Source organism: Eleginops maclovinus, chromosome 6, assembly GCF_036324505.1.
Source record: "Eleginops maclovinus isolate JMC-PN-2008 ecotype Puerto Natales chromosome 6, JC_Emac_rtc_rv5, whole genome shotgun sequence".
NCBI classification, from domain to species: domain Eukaryota; kingdom Metazoa; phylum Chordata; class Actinopteri; order Perciformes; family Eleginopidae; genus Eleginops; species Eleginops maclovinus.
Window position 1 is genome coordinate 22,476,207 of NC_086354.1, and position 21,038 is coordinate 22,497,244.

General features: G+C 41.1%; 1 protein-coding gene and 6 non-coding genes across 7 annotated transcripts in view; 1 reads left to right on the plus strand and 6 right to left on the minus strand.

Annotated features, from left to right (window-relative positions):
- The window catches only part of LOC134866390 (contactin-associated protein-like 4), a 100,627-nt gene that overhangs the window by 36,705 nt on the left and 42,884 nt on the right, over positions 1–21,038 (plus strand). The window contains exons 5-11 of the mRNA XM_063886530.1: positions 3,122–3,269; positions 7,896–8,099; positions 12,449–12,624; positions 12,718–12,846; positions 14,439–14,712; positions 15,051–15,200; positions 16,931–17,102. Of these exons, the coding sequence (XP_063742600.1) occupies positions 3,122–3,269; positions 7,896–8,099; positions 12,449–12,624; positions 12,718–12,846; positions 14,439–14,712; positions 15,051–15,200; positions 16,931–17,102 (1,253 nt within the window). The remainder of the gene's footprint in view (positions 1–3,121; positions 3,270–7,895; positions 8,100–12,448; positions 12,625–12,717; positions 12,847–14,438; positions 14,713–15,050; positions 15,201–16,930; positions 17,103–21,038) is intronic.
- Positions 17,251–17,333, minus strand: trnal-uaa (transfer RNA leucine (anticodon UAA)). Its single transcript has one exon. It is a non-coding gene; the product is annotated as a tRNA-Leu (tRNA).
- On the minus strand, positions 17,691–17,773 carry trnal-uaa (transfer RNA leucine (anticodon UAA)). Its single transcript has one exon. It is a non-coding gene; the product is annotated as a tRNA-Leu (tRNA).
- Positions 18,143–18,225, minus strand: trnal-uaa (transfer RNA leucine (anticodon UAA)). The gene has a single exon. It is a non-coding gene; the product is annotated as a tRNA-Leu (tRNA).
- trnal-uaa (transfer RNA leucine (anticodon UAA)) lies at positions 18,515–18,597 on the minus strand. Its single transcript has one exon. It is a non-coding gene; the product is annotated as a tRNA-Leu (tRNA).
- trnal-uaa (transfer RNA leucine (anticodon UAA)) lies at positions 19,454–19,536 on the minus strand. The gene has a single exon. It is a non-coding gene; the product is annotated as a tRNA-Leu (tRNA).
- trnal-uaa (transfer RNA leucine (anticodon UAA)) lies at positions 20,197–20,279 on the minus strand. The gene has a single exon. It is a non-coding gene; the product is annotated as a tRNA-Leu (tRNA).

Sequence of the window (21,038 nt, forward strand, 5' to 3'; positions counted from 1 at the left end):
GCCTCTTCATTGTTTTTCCTGAAGTGTCGTCTAAGACTTTTATTTGTAGCACTGTGGTGCATCGTATGCAGCTGCAGGGAATCCAATACATTTAGTTCTTGTTTAATGATGAATCGGGTCAGCACACTCTGTGATGGAAACTTCTGGAGCAATGGAGACGAAACTCAGAGAGATACTCTGGAACTTTGATGGCAAACACTGAAGGTTTATTCTGAAGTTAACGGCCGGAGAATTGACAAGACATTTGCTGCAGCCACGAGTTGACAGAGCGGTTGCCCGACCAATTCTGAAGATCTGTATCGCAATACAGTTCAGAATGGACAATCAACATTCTTCAGTCGCCGGACTAAACAAATATGGACTCTACGTCTAACTAAAACTGTCATCTAGGTCAATAGAGTATGCATACAAGCGTAGCACCTGGTGCCAGAGAAACTGGCGCCCAGCTGTCCCAAAACAACAAAGCCAATCTTAGGTCAGCATGAGCTCGTCCCCAGTATGGGAACAACAAGGCTCAGGAAGCCCAGGCTGCCCCTCCGTAATGAAGATAACAGCACCTCCAAGGCCGAAGAACTATGCCATGGCAATACAGACAGAGGAAGGAGAAAATGATGAATAGGTCAAAGGTTAAACACCTAAGCAAAATATTCCCTAACATACTGGAAATATATTGCTCCAAAATCAAGTAAAAGACTAATAAAAACCAGGTGTTTTCACTTGTAATAAGTTCAACAAAACTACCAAAAGAACAAGGAAACATGTGCTTGGTGAGATTCTTTTAAATAACATGTGATATTTAGATAAATTAGATCCTGTAATTAGCTGGGGAAACTTATTTTTGAACTATATTTTACCCAAATCAGTTAATGTTGTTAGAGAATAAGCCAGAAATGCTCAAAAGTTTTCCATTTTCTGATGTTAGTTGGTGATTTTCCACTGAAAATGTAAAGAAAGTACTAAAAGGAAGACCCTATGTCTCACTGCGTTGTTACTTCTTAAGTTATGTCTCGTATTAAGTGTTGAGAGATATTCTGACTAAATATTAGACAATATACTTGTTTTTTTACCTGCATGCTTCCTAGTGACTCTTATACTAAGCCAATTAGGGCAACAAATGTGGAAAATGTAAATATTCCATCTTTGATTGGACATTTATCCAGTTTTCACCCACAGTAGTGCAGAGAGGAGCTGTCATTAGAAGTAAAGTCGAAGCAATTTCCTCAAACGGAGGGAAAGCAGCTAATCTCAGCCCTGACTTCTCCCAGCTCAGAAACATGTTGATCTGACACTAAACTGAGCTCAATCCCTCTCGCGTTTCAAAGTGCTTCACAACTCCAGCTCACAGAGTCTGTCGGAGGAAGAGGAAAGTTGACGGCAGAGCTTTCGGATCAACGTCTTCTGAGGTTCTCCTTTCCCTAAGCTTTGAGGCCTGAAGACCGGGGAGGAAATTCTGTTTCCTCTTTTCCCGTCAGAAGCCTGTGGGTGCTGGGAAATAAAAACAATCCATCTCTGCTTTATAGTCTCTCTGCTCTCTATCGCTTTGTGTCCTCCTCCCCGCAGCGCTGGGAATGAGAACCCGGCTGGTGATCCCTTTCACTTTTCCGGACATTTCCTCTTGCTTTTATTTCATCCTCTCACTTTTGATGCTGCTTATCTCACTCTCATTCTCGCCATTTGATATTCTGACGCTTTTATTTTGTACCTCCGTCATTTCCCTGTTATTCTTTCTACTTGTATCTCCTCCTTTTCTTTTCGTCTCTTTGTTCCTTTCTCCTATTCGTGGTCAATCTCACCCGTCACGTCCCTGCCCGTCAAAGGCTGCCCAGAAGAAGAAGAATTCACGTTATCTTTTTCTCATTTCATTTTTTCATTATGCCGGCTGAAATGGGCTTCCATAATTCCCTCATTTCAACCATCAGGTGATACATAATTTAGTGAATATAGTCGAATGTTTCACATCAGAGAGGTTCTTTTGTGTTTTTTCTACAAATCACCACCGCCAGGAGACGTTTCACTTTCTTTTTAGAGACTTATTCAAATCAAATGAGACCCCGATTTGTTGAGTTGAAGGCCCTGCCGGTTGGCTCGTGACATTGAGGAGATAAAACTCTCCCTGTATTTATTTTCTGGTCATTCGTAGTAGTTTTTAATAGACAAAAACACAGCATTTAAGAGCTTATATTGACCTACGTTTAACTGTTCTTGTCAAAGATCTAAAACAAAACAAACAAAGAGTAATTATTAAAACCACATGAGATCTCTGAGGGAAGAGTTCAGGGTTACAGGAAACTGATGCAGTCTGCATAGTGAATTGTGCAAAAACTATTAGATTTAACATCAAATACTCTAAAATAATGAAATATTTGCATTTAAAAAAGGAGAGCTTAAGGTTAAGATCACAAGGTTCAAAATCCCATTATTCAGAAACACTTCACTATGCAAACACTCTCACACTAAGGTACATTGGCATTCAAGTAGTGGAGAAAATGTGAACTATTTTTGTTATGTAAGAGGTTTTTAAATTAGGGAATTAGGAATAATTATATCTAAATTAGTAACTGTATTGTCAAGTAAACTCTCAACACAAAAGTCAAAATTATGAGGAAAATTCCAGTGTTTCATATCAAATATAAAGGGTTTCTTCCTGGTTAGCTCACCAAGAAGTCCAGCAGTGGCTCAGTCAGTAGGGGCTTGGACTGGGAATCGTAGGGTCGCTGGTTCAAGTCCCCAAACAGACTTGAAATATGGAAAGTGGCCTGCTACTTGGAGAGGTCCCAGTTCACCTCCTAGGCCCTTGAGCAAGGCACTGGACACCTCCAATCCCCCCTCCCCACTGCTCCTAGTACTAGGATGGGTTAATGCAGAGGACCAATCTGCTGTGTGTATGTATGTGACTAATAAAGAGGGTTTCATCTTCTTCTATCTTCCCTGGTCCAGGTTACACACTTTCTCCAAGTGTCATGGAAATCAACCCTTCAGTCTTTCCTTAATCCCACTTAAAACCAGACAAAGGAATACCATTCCTGTTTATCTTAATCAAACCCCGCTGTGGTTAATGTGAGACGGCCAGTATATGACTCAGTTCATACTCAACAAGTTCCTCATCCTCTTTGTGTTCCAGTCCTTTCCAGGTAACAGTAACGCCGACAGCGTGGTTCAGTACAAGCTGCAGCAGCCGACCGTCGCCCGCTTCCTCCGCCTCATCCCTCTGGACTGGAACCCCAGCGGGAGGATCGGACTCCGGCTGGAGACCTATGGATGTCCTTACAGTAAGACTTACCTTCTTCATCGTTATTAAGCCGCCCGTGGAGATCTTGCCAGGTGGAAAAAAACTGCGGCTCTGTTTATTTATACTCCTCGTAGGAAATTTCCTTTGCATCGAATGATTTAACAAATCCCCACAACTGAGTAATCAGAGCGAGAGTCAACATCCCACCAATCAATATACAACACATTTATTCCAGTACAAAAGATCACCAATTAAGTGAGTGGTGATAAACAACAAACAGATACAAACAACAACAAACACTCCTCGCCCGCCTTTTTCTTTGAAGCATTTCCATATTTCACAACTCATTTACAGTCTCACCTTGGTTATTAACAATAGAAACAACAGGAATCACACATTGCCTTCACAGTTTCCTTTCCATTTCCCACAATGCACAGTGTATTGGCAGCCTCCGCCCCTGGCATCCACACACAGCCCACAGAAACACATGTTCTGACTCTTTCCCACTCAGGTTTTAGAGTTGTATCACAGTTTTTATGATCTGTTATGACTCCTTAATGCTAATTTGTTATTTTATTCTGGCCAATAAACATATTTTCAGATGAATTACACTCCAGCTACTCTCCATATAAACATTAGTTGATAATCACTGTCCTGACTCCTCTTCCTCGCTGGGTTGAAGACTCAGGTGTTCGTTGTTTTCTGTCCTGTCAGCATCAATCCCCTGCTGTGTCTCTGCCCTCCTTTCTGTCCTCACAGCTGGTTGTTCACTGTATTTTCCCTCCTATACACACACATGAACATCAAAAGCAGCGCCACACATTTACATATATGTGCTCAGAGTTCATCTCTCATTCATCACACAGTAAATATTAATGTGCAAACATGCTTTACATCTGGACTTTCGGTGTCTTGTTATTCCAGCTGCTAGCATCTGCATTATTCATTGTTTCTTCTTTAATCATTTATAAAAAAAGAAGAAGTGTGTTTGTTTTTATTTGAGCTGAACAGGAAACAGTTGTACAGGGTTTAGTCTAAACCGGGTAACAGGGGCGCTGCACCCTCTTACTGTCGCCGTGCTCCCTCAAACCAAAATGCAGGTTCAAATGTTGAAGTGATGCCAGAAAACAACATCTCTTTTTCAAGATTCAAGATTCAAGAAGCTTTATTTATCCAGAGGGAAATTGAGGAAATCTCTGTTGGTCAGAAAGGGTTTAATGAATCCAGAAATATGAAGATGGGGTCAGATGTCTGGTCAGACGGCAGAGACAGCTTTACTGAGAATAAATATGGGACGGATGTCCGGTGGGTCTGCCTGGGGACGAGTGGCAGGCAGCAGGCTGACACTGAGACTGAGATTTCTGATCCTTTCTTTTACTCTCCTTTATTCTGGAGAAGTAAAGAAACCGGAGCTCTGGATTTATTTGTTGTTTGAGGTGCAGTAAATGACTCAGCAGCTTTAAGACGTGAGGACACTGTTATTCTGTGTTTCTAATAAAGCAGTGTGTTCACCGGGGCCGTCATTTTGAGACGTTAGAGCCCTCATGCTAGATTTTTCTAGCAAGGTACCGTTCCCTACACTGCTCACCGGTCGCTGTACGTAAAGGCAGCCCACTGCTCCCAGCACTAGGATGGGTCAAATGCAGAATGTACATTTTCCCTCTGTGGAACGATTAAGGGTTTCTTCTTTTTGTTAAAGCAGAGTATTGGACAGATTGATGTCTTGATTTAATGGATGAAGAGATTATAATTTATCCTAAGGGGAGCATACATGCCCAAACCAAATATTGGAGAAATCCCCCCAATAGATGTCATGACATTCAATTAAATGTAATTAATTAAAAACCTCAAATATCTTCTTAATTATCATGTTGGGGGAAACTTAGGGATCACTAAAGGTAGTTCCTCTGGGGACCATGAATGTCTGTATATTTGGTTTACTCAATGTTCCTTTAATCTGGATTTAAACTGCATGTCGACTCATATTTTGTGAGGGTAATGCCTTGAAAATACTCTTAATACTGTATTTATTTCCAACCTCCTGGCATTAATTACTGCTTCCCCTAATGAAAAGAGGATTCATGGTTTAAAATATATATATATATATATGTGTGTCTGGAAGAAGATGGATTATGAGAATCCTTTAAAAGATGGGTTTTAATAAATGGCCTGCAGTAGTGGGAGTTGTTTAAGGACGCGGCAGATATATTAGTGCTATATTTCTATCATCCGGTGTGGCGGTTGGCAGAGGAGACTCGCGGTTTTCCCGGCGGTAAACTAATGTAGCATGCTCAGCTGAATCCTCCTCGGAAAAACAAATGCAATTTTCTGTAGAGAGAGGGGAGATATATCTGTTAGCAGCAAACAGTTTACCACAGCGGGGGAACTGTATGATACGACGCAACAAAACATTTCAGACGAGCCCTCTGCAGATATTACATTAATATCATATGAAGGGATATCAAAAAGATGATCCTCTAAACATCTGTAGACATTAAAACTCCCGTCGGTTACTACAGTCCAGCAGTGGCTCAGTCAGTAGGGGCTTGGACTGGGAATCGTAGGGTCGCCGGTTCAAGTCCCCAAACAGACTTGAAATATGGAAGGTGGACTGCTACTTGGAGAGGTCCCAGTTCACCTCCTAGGCCCTGCTGTGGTGCCCTTGAGCAAGCCACCGGACACCTCCAATCCCCCCTGCCCACTGCTCCTAGTACTAGGATGGGTTAAATGCAGAGGACACATTTCACTGTGTGTGCCCTGCTGTGTGCATGTATGTGACTAATAAAGAGGGTTTCATCCTCCGATTCTATACATGAGTGAGTTCAGTCACAAAAACAAGTTTTAATAACTAAAAAGTTGCTTAAAAGACGATTTTAATATTTAGATTTTGCAGTTTTTGTGCCACTTGTTTTTAGTTTTCCGGTCAGTTTACTGTCACATGATAAAAGAAGAAGCTTTTATTTTGAAGGATAAGGACCAGGTGTTTTAGAGTTGTTCCTGCAATTAATAACAAGATTACAAAAGTAATACAGTAAATATTTATCAGGGTATTGCAAAATCTGTTCGAACACTGTTAGAAACATGTGCTACAGGCAGCTGTTCCTCAATATGAGTCATGAAAAGCCCCACTCTGCTCTTGGGATGATCATAATTAAAATGTAAATGTCGTAAAAATTAATAAAGTATATCCTTTATGCAGTTTTTGTGCCAATATTTTGTAGTTTTCTGGTCAGTATTGTTAAGATGAAGCTCTTATTTTGAAGGATTAGCACCAGAGGTCATCGAGTATTTGCTGCAATTGAAAGTAATTATTAGATAAGAAACACCTCTCAGGATACCACAGACGTTCTGCCAAAGAACACAGCATCTTATTTCCTCTACAATATAAAATATTTAGCTTCTGGGTCTTCTGGATGTGTAAGCATGCAACGGCTTGTCAATATGAGTCATAAAAAAGTCCCAATCTGTTCTTGGGACAAAGGAAAGGTTGTGAACATTATTTTAATACCTAATTTGTGCAGTTCTTGTCCCAAATGTGGTTTTTCTTTTTAGTCTGTAAACACATGTTAAGATGAAGCTTTTATTCTGAAGGATGAGGGCTTTAGAAGTCTTACAGTTTCTCCTTTGAGTAAAGTGTAAGACTTCTGTTGACTCAGTATCGGCTGGGTGTGTAAACAGGCAACTGTCAGTCAATATGAGTCATGAACCCCCCTCCCAATCTGTATTAGGGACAGTTATTACCAGATAAAACACTAATTCTAGTAATAAATGTCGACTTTTAGCTCACACTGTTGTGGAGCAGACTAATGTGTTCAGCCACACACACTGAGGGATGACTCGAGGCTCCCGGTGCTGCGCCGTGATCAGCAGGAAACACACAATCCAATAAGAGCGTTACTGCAGGCCGAGTGATCGAATCCTGCCGTTATCGAGTCACACACTTGCCAGGATCTTTAAAAAAACGTTCAGTCAGAGAAATTAGTTGTGAGGCTGACGAGGAAATGGATGCTGAACTCAGCTCTTAAGCATTTCAGTGTTTACAGCACACACACACACACACACACACACACACACACACACACACACACACACACACACACACACACACTGATCAATTGCAATTGGGCTATTTTTGTAGCGCAGCAGGGTCATTCTTAAGCAATTTTGGCCCCTGATGATCTGTTGTGAGCTTTGTTACTCTACTCTAGTGTGTTCCTCCAACTGAGAGACAATGTACACCACAAATTAAAAGGCACACGTGAATGGGAAAGCGAATAATTGTCTTCAAACCAAAAAGAAACACAAGAAAGAAACGTCTCCCAATCAAACTGTCACAAAGGCACCAGGAAACAAATCTTATGAACGCTAGAGTTCATTGTCCAGACAAGATTTCAGTTTGTTGAGTTTATTTTTCTTAGGTTTTACATCATCAAACAATCTCCTTTCTGGCCATGCCTTGTGGTGCCAATAACTCCGAATCCCATAGTGCTGGAAACTGCCTTCAAAATAAAAGCACGAACAACTACTCTTACCTCCAATAATGAAACTCAGTAACAATCAAAGTTGGTTTTGGTTAAGGTTTGGATGTTCTGCTCTTATTTTACACTAAAACTCTGCCTCCCTCTGACTCTCTCTCTCTCTTTGTCTCTCTCTCTCTCTCTTCCAGCCTCTGGTGTGGTGAGTTTGGACGGCAGCAGCAGTCTGGTGTTCAGGTTGAGCCCCGACCCGAGGCAGGCGTCCAGAGAGGTCGTCTCTCTGAAGTTTAAAACCCTGAGGAATTCTGGGACGCTGCTGCGTGCAGAGGGAGAGGACGGGCTGGGACTCAGTCTGGAGTTAGAGAGAGGAAAGCTGCAGCTGCTGCTCAGACAAGGTACTGGGAAAGACTGATAGGTTCTGACGTCTTTTCATACTTATTGATACAGTACAGCCGAGTAAAACACAAGCATTTGCAGAAGAAAAAAGGGCTTCCAAGAGGATTTGCAGTACATGAAATGAACATTCTAACAGAATTCTTCGCTATTGGTCCCGGTTGAAGTTTTGAACACATTGCTAGTATTTTAACACTTGTATGAGTTATTGAGACACTCTAAAGCTCCTGCATGCATATCTATAAATGTATTTAATAGTTATTTGTATCCAGTATCCAGGAGAACTTACCTCAGATGTTAAAAAAACTCCAAACTCCCAAAACCTTCAGCTGAACGAACACTTTTTATTTTGTTGACATGTAATCTGCGTGTCTCTCTGTGGGCGTACTGGGGAGAACTCTATAAGGTGGAGGACAATATAAACCCCCCCCTTGAGACAACGTCTGATTGGTTGTGGTTGGATGAGATGGACGACACGCACGCTGCGGCCTGATTGGTTTAAACCGGGCCTCTCGCTCCGCTGCTGCGCCTCTGTCTGGTTGCGGCCATGATGGATGGTATCCGCTCACTGTAGCATGTGTTCAGGCCGGACTCTGTAAGACTTGATGCATGGCTTACTGTCTGTACAGAGGGTGTGTGTGTGGGTCTGTTTAACTAGACGTGTGTGAGGCTGCCGTGCTGAATCATCACCATATGGCTCACCTCTCATTGGGGATACTTTCTCCATCCATTCATCCATCAGCGGTTTCTCCCCCTCGCTCCTTCTCACATTTCTCAGAAGCTTCGTCTCCTTCTCTCCACCTCTCTGATATATATTTCTCACTGATGCTCTTCATCCCAGCAATCTCACCTTTCTCCCTCCATTTCTCTCCCTGACACGTCTAACCTACCTTTTATCAAGCCGCCACCCACTTCCCTCTATCCCTCTTATTTCTCCTCCATCACCTCCCACAGAATGGAAACTTGAGAAATACTTTTAACTCAATAAAAGACGGAATGATCAGACATCTTTAAAAAGACATTTCAAATAAAGGTATTACATTTTCAGAGCCCTAAAACACCGACCTGCTGTTAAATTACATCATTTAGCTGAAACTTTTATCTTAAGGATCCATGTCTACAATTTCACTTTATCCAACGTCTTTCAAATCACCGACCCTCACATTTGTAGATGGCTATGATCCCCCCTGTGCCACGCTCACCACCTTCATTTGTCATCACTTGCAAGCGACTTCAGACACGATTCGCAGAAGATAATGCGCTTTAATTATATTACAAGCCCAGAAAGTCTTGCAGCGAAGTGCAATTTGCCCCTTTTCTTTAAATATAGAGTAATAATTGATACTGCTGGCTACAGTTCCTGATTGATTCAAATGTTTCAAAACTTAAAGGAAACTTCAGGGAACTTTTGACTGTGTGACTGAAACTCGGGTGCTAACATTGAATAAGTATTATAGCTTTAGTTGTATTGTTAGTTACAACAAAATATATCCAGAGATAAAAAATAAAAACATATACTATGTTGAAGACATTAGGGCCACATGAAGAAGGAGTTACAATAATGAGAAAAAAGTAGGACATTTGACAAGTCAAAATTTAGAAACAAATCCAGAAATTTTAAAGAAAATTCAGATCTTTTAGCAAAAAAGGGAGAAATAGTCCGAAAAATCCCAAAAGTCTAAATTTGGAAAAAACATCTGAAGTTTTAAATGCAAATAGAAGGAAAATAGTGGGACATTTTGAAAAAAAGTAAAACACTTTGAAAAAGGCAGAATTTTTAGGAAAAGGTGAACATTTAGAAAAGTTCCAGAAATTTGAAAAGAAAATAGAAAGGAAAGAAAATTGGGAGACAGAAAGTATGTTTTTATCTTAATAAAATGATTAGTGCCAAATGAAGAAGGAGTTAGAATAATGAGTGGGACATTTTTCAAAGTCGAAATTTTGAAAAAATCCAGAATTTCTAAAAAATAATTTTGAAGAAATAATCAGAAAATCCCAAAAGTCAAAATTTGGAAAATAAATCTGAAGTTTGAAAACAAAATAGAAAGGAACAAAAACTTGGAGACAAAATGAAGTATTTAATTAATATTTAAACTGTTTATCTTGTACATTGTTGGATTCTTGTACCACATTCCTGCATCGTTTCTGAACATCTGTAGATTACCACTGGATTTAGTGAACGACCGGCAGGTGTGTGCAAAGATCAAAGCGTTTCCACGGCAACGCCCTGCCAGCGAACGAGAGACGGCCTGTCAGAGAACGGATTGACAATATTGTGCTGCATTATTGCTATGAGTAAGAACCTGTAACTCCAATCAGCTAAATATCCTACCCAGAGTCTTCAGGGTACCAGAGGAACACACCTGATGATTTGCTATGTGTGTAAGACCGTTTGATTTGCAGATTGGTGCGACCGTGACACATTGCCCTACGTTATCATCACCAAAATGTCTGAAGAGGGAAATTTGTGGCCAGCCGAGCAATAGAATATTTTACAGCTCCTCTCCCCTCTAGTCGTGGTGTCCCCCATAAGTCTTAACGAGCTCCCCCGTACACATCCATTATAAAATGTGAAACAGTGTGACGTTTTCACAAAACGTAAGCTGCGACTACGTGACAACTGTACCAGCTATCAAAAAATACCCAATTAAAAAAAAAAGATCCTGAAAATGAGTATATTAGGGAAAGACTTCCTCTGTTTCTCGAGGTCTACGTCCTAACTTTCCCTCTGTAGATCTCCCTCTCAAAGCCTACAGACGAATAAACCCTCTCACAAAATGGGCTGCGATATCAAAAATACATTTGTCCATCATCATCAAAGTGTCTCTGTTTCTCTCTTTGAAGTTGGAATTGTCTCTCCCTAAAGATTACCTAATGCATTTTTAATGGCTGACTGTATTCTGCTCCTTCTCTCCGCACAAACACAAAGTTTTTCTTCCACTTCTTTAGGGGGGAGGGATCCACTTATTCTGTCCTGCTTGTTGCTCATCCATCATTGATGAAGCCTTTGTTTTTTCCTCCTGTTTTTAGCCATCATCACATGTGCCTGTAGTTCTCCGTGCTAATATATACAGCAGATACCCTGTGATGCTAGCGAGAGGAGAGAGTTAACCTCGCTGTGAGCTCGCTGGGATGCGGAGAAAAGTGAAATATTTATACACAATGCGGAGGATGGTGTGTTGTAGCTGTCATAAAGTGTGTTTCCTCACCACCAGGTCAAATAAGGAGAAGACAATAGGCTGTCAGATCGAGAAAAACTGCAAATAACTTAAATGCTTTTATTCTTTATAGAAGCAAGACTGCCTATTAAGCACCAGGATAAGCAGACTTGATAACCCCAAATAAGTTTAATTTATCTCGTCTTGTTTCATGAATATGGATTAATATTTATCTTTTAGTGTTCAGACAAATTAAACATTCCTCACTTTGTCTTTAATAACGTCTTTCTGTGTCTGTGTGCTTTATCGTCTCCCTCCTCCATTTCATTTTTTGCCATCTGTTCATTGACGTCTGTATCTTCGTCTCGCTCATCCCCTTCCTTCTTTTGCTCAACACCTTCCCTCTTCTGCACTTTCACCCTCCTCCCTTTCTTTTAAAACTTTCTCCCACCTCTTGATCTTCATTTTCCTCCCCTTTCGTAGCCTCCTGTATTCCCTCTTCTCCCCTATTCCTCCCACCTCACTTTACCCAATGCTGTCTGTTCTTCATACTCCATTTGTCCCCTCCCTCCTCCCGTTCACCTGCTCTCTTTTCAGTTCAAGTTTATTTAATAGATTTAAAGTTACCTTTTAAAGGAATATAGGGTGCAGAAAACCCACTCATTTGAAGCCTTCAGCTCAATAAAGTACAACACGATATAATTTTACGGAAATAAAAACACTTCCTTATTTTCCTATAGTGCTTTTTTCTTGCGCCTGCTTCTGCTTATTCTTTTTTGCTATTGTCATTGTTCTTCTCTGAGAAACTTCTCTCAGCAGCTCCTTAATAATTGTATTTACTGGGAGTTTTTTTGTAGATAACAGTAGGCTTTTGCCTTATCTCAAAATATGTATGAACTCCTCAGTCGTTCGTTAGCATGGCCAACCAATAGCTAAAGCCTGGACAGCAGTAACTAGGATGATGCCGTACTTCTCAACAAGCCACAAACTTTTACAGAAGATTGCAGTGATTGAAACAAAGAGCTACCAGTTGAAATTTATCGTGGAAGTGAACGGACTATCTTTCCTCAAAATGGTGGAGAATGGCATTCTAGCATACAGCTAATAATACCAACAACAAAAGACCTTCGTTGTTAATTCCTTGGCTTACTTCTCATCTGCCCCAGCCTTATTTTCCCCTCCTCCTCTTCCAGGCAGGACTTCCTCCTCTGAACCCCGGCGTCTCGCCTCCCTCGGCAGCCTGCTGGATGATCAGCATTGGCATCATTTAGCGCTGGAGCGGCGCAGCTCTCGCCTCAACCTCACCGTGGACAAACACACGGAGAGGATTCAAATCCCTGCAGAGTTCAGCCACTGGGACATCCAGCAGGTGGGGGAGAGGACGCCACTCTGACACGGAAACACTGCTTCATAAACCAACTATATGCACATGTTTCACAGGATCTTTTTTGTCTCTATTTAGTTGGGTGTGGGGGCGAACCAGGACCCCGTCTCAAAGAGGAACTTTCATGGCTGCCTTGAAAACCTGATGTACAACGGCCTGAACCTGATACAGCTAGCCAAACAGGACGACCACCAAGTGACTGTCGTGGTACGTCCCATTGTCATTTGCTAACAGTTCACTTTGTTCAGATGATAGATAAGGGATCCAGTGGAGATTCCAGCCGACACATCTGTTATGGCACCACATGCACTTGTTTTTTTATTCCTGCAGTGTGCTGATCATGTAATTCATTTTTTTTTGGTGTTCATCTCCTCAAACTCTCTGGGCTCTGAGAGGGAACACAGCATCAAGCGCTGGAGCTGCGCCACCTAGAATAAAAATCTGGAGGCAAGAGAATTTGGTTCTGACGCAACATTCTGCTGTTCTGCAAACACCACTAGGACACAAGAGGCCCTATCAAGCTTTTTGGAGTTTTCCATTTCCTGTAGTGTGTTATATAGGTTTCTGTGCATGTCAATGGCCTGCAAAGGATAAAATCTTATAATTTCTCCCCACATCCCCTCCTTCTGTAACACTCTGGCTTCTATTGGCTAGCACTCCAACACATAAACATGAAGGGGCGGGTCATCTCTAAGCGTTTGGCCAATCACAACAGAGCTGGCCAGCTAACCAATCAGAGCAGTCTGGGCTCTGGTTTCAGACAGAGGGTGAAAAGAGGTGCTGCAGCACAGGCAGTATGAGAAACATAAAGAGCTTTTTGAACATTAGAGTATGGAGACATGTCCCAGAAGAGACTCTAGATACTAACATGTGCCCCTTTAAGGTTTATCTGAAACTTCTCTAATGCTAACCAATCCCTAACATGTGTGATATATGGGGATGTGTGTGTCTGACATGCAGGTGCGTTCATATATCTGGATGCTAACGAGCTGCTAGCTGGTTACTGAAGCTGACGGCCGTTAATAAGGACAGTGAGGGATGAGAGGACAGAGGAGGCCTTGCAAAGACTTGGGATGTTTCTACGATGACAACAAGTGGACCAGGCTCGATGTAGAGCAACTCCTAACCATCTCTAATATACAGTCTCTCACTACAGTTAAAGTGCAGATAAAATATACAGTTACACATGCATGGTTGAAGATTTTAAGCTATAGTTATAGTCCTTTTTAAGTATGCACACCACTTTCGCCTCCTTAAAGGAGCAATAACAAAATGAAGTAAAGCCTTAAATGATGTTTGTGTGTGAGGGGGATTTGGAGTGCGACTGCGTGCCAGTGAATGGCTTTTGGGAGATTTTATTGCTCACTTCTTACTTTATGCATTGCAGTGGTGCTGCCTCCTGCTATGTGTGCCTCCATACATCACTTTAACAGCTCTACAAAGGGCCATTACATGTCATCTATGTTTCAGGAGCATTATAAAGATAGCAGGCTGATATTCCCAGCAGAGAGCACTGTAATATATTTCTGCTGCAGCCTAAGCAATAGACCTTGTGTCATTACCACTCCTCAAAACAATGGGCCGCCACGGAGTAGTGTATACAGTGCTGTTCACACACACACACCAACCCCCCTTCGCACCTCTCTGTTGTGTGACATTCATATTTTTCCATTGCTTTTACTCTCAAGGAGACTTGCTGATGAGATCATTACCCCAGAGGTCACATCGACCACTGATTAATATTCATGTTTGTGTTGTTTTATCTCTCTAGTAATCATTTTTCTCCACTCCCCTCTCAGGGCAATGTCACCTTTTCTTGCGCTGAGTCGGTTTCCGTCGCCGTGACCTTTCCCGGCCCCCAGAGCTTCCTCCAGTTGCCGGGGGCGACAGCAGCATCGTCGTCGTCAGGGGGCTTGTCCGTCGGGTTCCAGTTCAGGACGTGGAACAAGGCGGGGCTTCTGCTCACCTTCGACCTGCCTCAGGAAGGGGGCGTGGTCTGGCTCTACCTGAGTGAGGCCAGACTGCGGCTGCAGATCCATAAAGCTGGCAGGGCGCTGCTGGAGCTCAGTGCAGGTCAGGAATTCTGCCTAAAAAAAGTGAATGTCAAACCTGTTACAGCATGTTACCACTGGAGCAATGCACCAATGACGTATATTTGAACACTGACACGGAAGTAAGTATCACAAGGGTTCTGCAAGTGTGTAAATGCTTACTCATTTTCCAGATGTTATATTCTATAACTCAGACACACCTCAGCCTTAAAGCTTAACCTCCCACTGATAACTAATATAAACTTTACCCCCAATAAATTGATGTTTAAGGAGGATGGAAATATTTCATCTGACTGAAAAATCCTCAACAATTGGAAAAGCGGATGATGATAATTACGAATGTTTTGATTTTTTTTCCAGGTTCTGCTCTGAATGACGGTCAGTGGCATTCGGTGGAGCTGACCTCCAGGCGCGGTCGGCTGAGCATCATCGTGGATAAAGAGGAAGGAGGCAGCGCTCACGCCACTCCGTCATTTTCTGTCGCTGTAGAAAGTCACCTCTTCTTTGGTGGTAAGGGCCAATCACTGGTTACACCAATTAGAACTGATATGTGTTGGGTTTTCAGACAGTAAGAATGAAGGCGGAGCATGAATTAGTATTTCACTTCACGTAAATACATTACTTTAATACCAGACTGCAGTGCAGTAAGTCTACGGTCAGTAAGCTGTTTTATAAATCGGGAAATTTGAATTTAATTTGAATTTAAAACTTTTTCTTTAAGCATTTTTACTGAAAAGGATTCATTAATATCCCACTTCGATTAATTATTCTATTACTGCCTTCTTCTTTTTCTGGATTTTAAATTAGTTCCTGTTTCCAAGGCCAACACTGATATTTTGAAAACCTTTTCAGTAGATATAGTTCAAAGGGTGTGTTCTCAAAGATAATGACGCTATTCCCTTTTCAGATTAAACTTTAATACTAAGATAAGAGGTAGCGGCCAAAATCATAGAAAAGTAAAACAGAAATTTCAGGAAAGAAGTCCAGATAAGATCATCAGTTCTGTGCATTTTATAACTGAAACAAAAGTCCAATGAACATTTGTTTTATTCCTTTTGCTGCAGCCTTTCCTTATTTAGTCCTGCTTCAATCCCTCTGGTAGAAAACCATGTGCCTACTGGTGCTCTGGCTCACACCAGTCAGAGCACCAGTAGGTGCCCAACGATCCCTTCAAAAATAAAAGCAGAAACCTACTTTAACTAACTTCAATAATATAAACCATCATCAACACGTCCTACTTGCCATGAAAGATTTGTATACATATTTATAATATCTTTATGTGTTTTACAGAACAGCTTGGGATGTCAATACTCACATTTGCAATTTGAAGCTAAATTTAGCTTGTGGCTGTTTTTTAATGAAAGTCTTAAGTCTGCTTTATCTATTCCTCTCTAGTTCCTCTCTTTACTCTGTCCTTTTATCATGCTCTCTTTCATCTTTCCCTCCCTGTTTTCCATCCGTCTCTCCGCTCTTTTATATTTCCTCCTGTATCCTCTCTGCCTCTGTCCCTTAAATCTCTTTTGTCCTCTCTTTGCTCGGGCCATATTGCAGTCCAGGCATGTTCTTTAACTACCTTAAGCTTTTTATCATCCCACACACAAACACACAGACACACACACAAACACACACACACACACACACACACACACACACACACACACACACACACACACACACACACACACACACACACACACACACACACACACACACACACACATTTATGCTATCTCCTTTTCCAAATGCACTGCTAAGTAGAAAAAGAAAATACCCACATTCATTTGATGAAGGCTTGGCCTACTTTTGCACTATTCCATCCACTTAAAAATACACAAATAAAAGCTCAACTCTATATGTTTAACCAAATATAACGTTTCACCAGAGGTCCTACAGTAAATACGCGTGTTTTAAGCCCAAACTGTCCCGAGTTTCTATAATATTTAAGTATAAAAGAGCTTAAAGTGAGTTTCTTTAAGAGAAAATCCCTTTAGAATCTAAATAAAGGATTTTTATTATTACTATTATAATGCTTTTTTCCATCCAAAGTCTACCTACCTCTAACTATGAGATGTTTAAATGACACTATATGCTCCTGTAGAAGAGAAGCCAAGAAGCCATTTGCAATAGTTAAGGGATGGGTAGTTCCTTCACTATTAAGGACCTGTGTGCAGAGTCTTGTACCTTTGCCTTTTTTGGTCCTATTGGCTCTGAATGCTGCCTTTGCTTTCTCTGCTGCTCAGGTTGTCCTGCTGAAGAGGACGGTCAGGAATGCAAAAATCCCTTCAACATCTTTGAGGGCTGCATGCGTCTCCTCAGTGTGGAGAACCGGCCCGTGGACCTGATCAAGGTGCAGCAAAGACTGCTGGGAAATTACAGCCACCTGCAGATCGACATGTGTGGCATCATTGACAGGTCAGAACCACATCAACCATTCTCATTAGTCTTCAATTATACAATCATTTGACCCTGTCTGACATTACTGAGACCCTATATTCTTACTACTTTACCTTAACTTTAGAGTTAATATAAATCTGATTAGCTGGAATTAATGCAAATAATTTACCAGGAGTGGGGTTTGAACCCACGAGGGCATCTGCCCATTGGATCTTAAGTCCAACGCCTTAACCACTCGGCCATCCTGGTGAGATTCATGAGGGAATAGAGCGTCAAATTCCTCGATGGTCATCCATGAAGTGCATGGATACCTTAACCTTACCTTAATTCATATAATGCAACATAGGAAATGGAAACAGACCGAATAATAATTGGCTGTTTTTTTTATACAAACCCCACTTTTATTGTGTCATAGCTGCTGTGTTCAAAGGACCTGTTTCTTCCTTACAGTTTGGAAGGTGTTTATGTTGCTCCATCTGTAGAATTTTAGAGTCCTCAATTTCCCTCGGGATAAATAAAGCTTCTTGAATCTTGAATCTTTGCCGAGTTTGACATTCATGCTTATGTGCTTTTAATAAATGGAGGAGGAAGTAGTCATTAATATGTTACCAGGAGTGGGGTTTGAACCCACGAGGGCATCTGCCCATTGGGTCTTAAGTCCAACGCCTTAACCACTCGGCCATCCTGGTGAGGATGTAGACAAAATAAAGCTTTGAAATCATCCATGGTCAAATGTCATGAGAAAATATATTAATTGGATGGATACTTTAACCATTCAAACTGTGCAATAAATGGATTCAGCAACTGCATTCAGCTTACCTTAGGTAAAATAATTTCACAATAGAAGCAAGATTAAACGCTGTCATGTTGGTTTGGTGTGAATGGTAACAGCAAGCTCCACCAATGAGAGCTTTGCTGAGTGGTGAAGTAGACATGCTGCAGTGAACAAGGTTGATTTGATGTTCTACAGGAGCATATACCATCATTTACACATGTCATAGTTAGAGGTATGGAATGGAAACACTGTTACTGAAAGTGCAGAAGTTACGGTTAGTTGATACCAGGAGTGGGGTTTGAACCCACGAGGGCATCTGCCCATTGGATCTTAAGTCCAACGCCTTAACCACTCGGCCATCCTGGTGAGATTCATGAGGGAATAGAGCATCAAATTCCTCGATGGTCATCCATGAAGTGCATGGATACCTTACCCTTAATTCATATAATGCAACATAGGAAATGGAAACAGACCGAATAATAATTGCTGTTTTTTATACAAACCCCACTTTTATTTGTCATAGCTGTCTGTGTTCAAAGGACCTGTTTTCTTCTTACAGTTTGGAAGGCGTTTATGTTTCTGTAGAAACTGTAGAGTTTGCCGTTCATGCTTATGTGCTTTTAATAAATGGAGGAGGAAGTAGTCATTAATATGTTACCAGGAGTGGGGTTTGAACCCACGAGGGCATCTGCCCATTGGGTCTTAAGTCCAACGCCTTAACCACTCGGCCATCCTGGTGAGATTACTGTAGACAACTAAAGCTTAAAAATAATTCCTATGTCAAAAGGCATAAACTAAATATATAACATTATGGTATCCTGACCATCAACTTGCAATTGAAATGGATTCAGCATGCTGTTCTTAAAGCTTACTTAGTGAGAATGATTGACCACATGAAACACTTAATTAAACGTCATGTATTTAGTTTTTGCCATGGTCCTCATGTAAAATTGAGCTCCCACCTTCTTTTAGACACGATTGTTGTGGAGTTGAATGTATTATTTTGAGTATTGGAGCATGAATTAAGGTGATTTGAATGTCTAAAAATAAGAACAATACACCAACAATCAACATGCACTCACACACACAACACACACTGAAACACAACACGACACACAACAACACTTACACTTCATCACACACACACTACACATCACACACAACACACACACAGTATTTCTAAGAATGGAGCATTATTGTTCAGTGATACCTGAGGTGTGAATTTAACACTCTGTGGTTGATCCTGTGATCCCATGTTGATTTAAACTGTCACCCTGTAACATCGCCACCTGGTAGATTCATGGAGGGAATAGACGTCAAATTGCTCGTATGTCATCCATGAAGTGCATGGATACCTTATCTTACCTTAATTCATATAATGCAACATAGGAAATGGAAACAGACCGAATAATAATTGGCTGTTTTTTTTATACAAACCCCACTTTTATATTGTCATAGCTGCTGTGTTCAAAGGACCTGTTTCTTGCTTACAGTTTGGAAGGCGTTTATGTTGCTCCATCTGTAGAAATGTAGAGTTTGCCGTTCATGCTTATGTGCTTTTAATAAATGGAGGAGGAAGTAGTCATTAATATGTTACCAGGAGTGGGGTTTGAACCCACGAGGGCATCTGCCCATTGGGTCTTAAGTCCAACTCCTTAACCACTCGGCCATCCTGGTGAGGATGTAGACAAAATAAAGCTTTGAAATCATCCTTGGTCAAATGTCATGAGAAAATATATTAAATGGATGGATACTTTAACCATTCAAACTGTGCAATAAATGGATTCAGCAACTGCATTCAGCTTACTTTAGGTAAAATAATTTCACAATAGAAGGAAGATTAAACGCTGTCATGTTGGTTTGGTGTGAATGGTCCATGGTAACAGCAAGCTCCACCAATCAGAGCTTTGCTGAGTGGTGAAGTATATATGCTGCAGTGAACAAGGTTGATTTGATGTTCTACAGGAGCATATACCATCATTTACACATGTCATAGTTAGAGGTAGGGAATGGAAACACTGTTACTGAAAGTGCAGAAGATTCATGAGGAAATAGAGCATCAAGTTCCTCGATTGCCTCAATGAAGTGCATGGATACCTTAACCTTACCTTAATTCATATAATGCAACATAGGAAATGGAAACAGACCGAATAATAATTGGCTGTTTTTTTTATACAAACCCCACTTTCATTTTGTCATAGCTGCTGTGTTCAAAGGACCTGTTTCTTCCTTACAGTTTGGAAGGCGTTTATGTTGCTCTTTCTGTAGAAACTTAGAGTTTGCCTCTCATGCTTATGTGCTTTTAATAAATGGAGGAGGAAGTAGTGATTAATATGTTACCAGGAGTGGGGTTTGAACCCACGAGGGCATCTGCCCATTGGGTCTTAAGTCCAACGCCTTAACCACTCGGCCATCCTGGTGAGGCTTACCTGTCAGAATACTTCAAATTCAAAAAATAATTGTTGCACATAAATTTCTCAAAGAGGCATTAAACTAAAAGATAACATTTTACCTCCCAGGTTCCTGAATCTAATTGCTTATTTGAAATCATGCATGATAACATGTCATGCTGTTCTCTGAAAGGCATTGGAACATCCTATGTGGCAGATATTGATTGAGCTCCCATCAGATCACTTAAATAATAACGTACATGTAATTTGTAAAGCTTTTTGCCAGCGTGCACCTTCACACAGATGAATAATTGGAGTCGTGCCCCCTTTCTCTTTTTTTGAGACACGATTGTTGTGGAAGTTTAATGTATTCATCTTTGAGTATTTGGGAGAGTCATTGAATTGTGAAGTGGTCGATGGAAAATAAGAAACAAACAGCCACAAACAAAATCAGAAGCATTGCACTCACACACACACACACACACACACACACACACACACACACACACACACACACACACACACACACACACACACACACACACACACAGTATTTCGATTAAGGAATGGAGCATTATTGTTCAGTGGAGACCTGAGGTGTGAAATAATCACACAGCTCTGTTGGTTTGATTCCGTGTGATCCCACTGTTGTTTTTAAACCTGTTTGACTCCCTGATAATAAGTGTTAATCTCACCTGCTTTTTAGTCATGATTCTGGAGCCTGTTTTAATTAGCACCATGATGGCGTTGTGTTATATCCCACTGTCAAAGGAGTCATGTATTACCTTC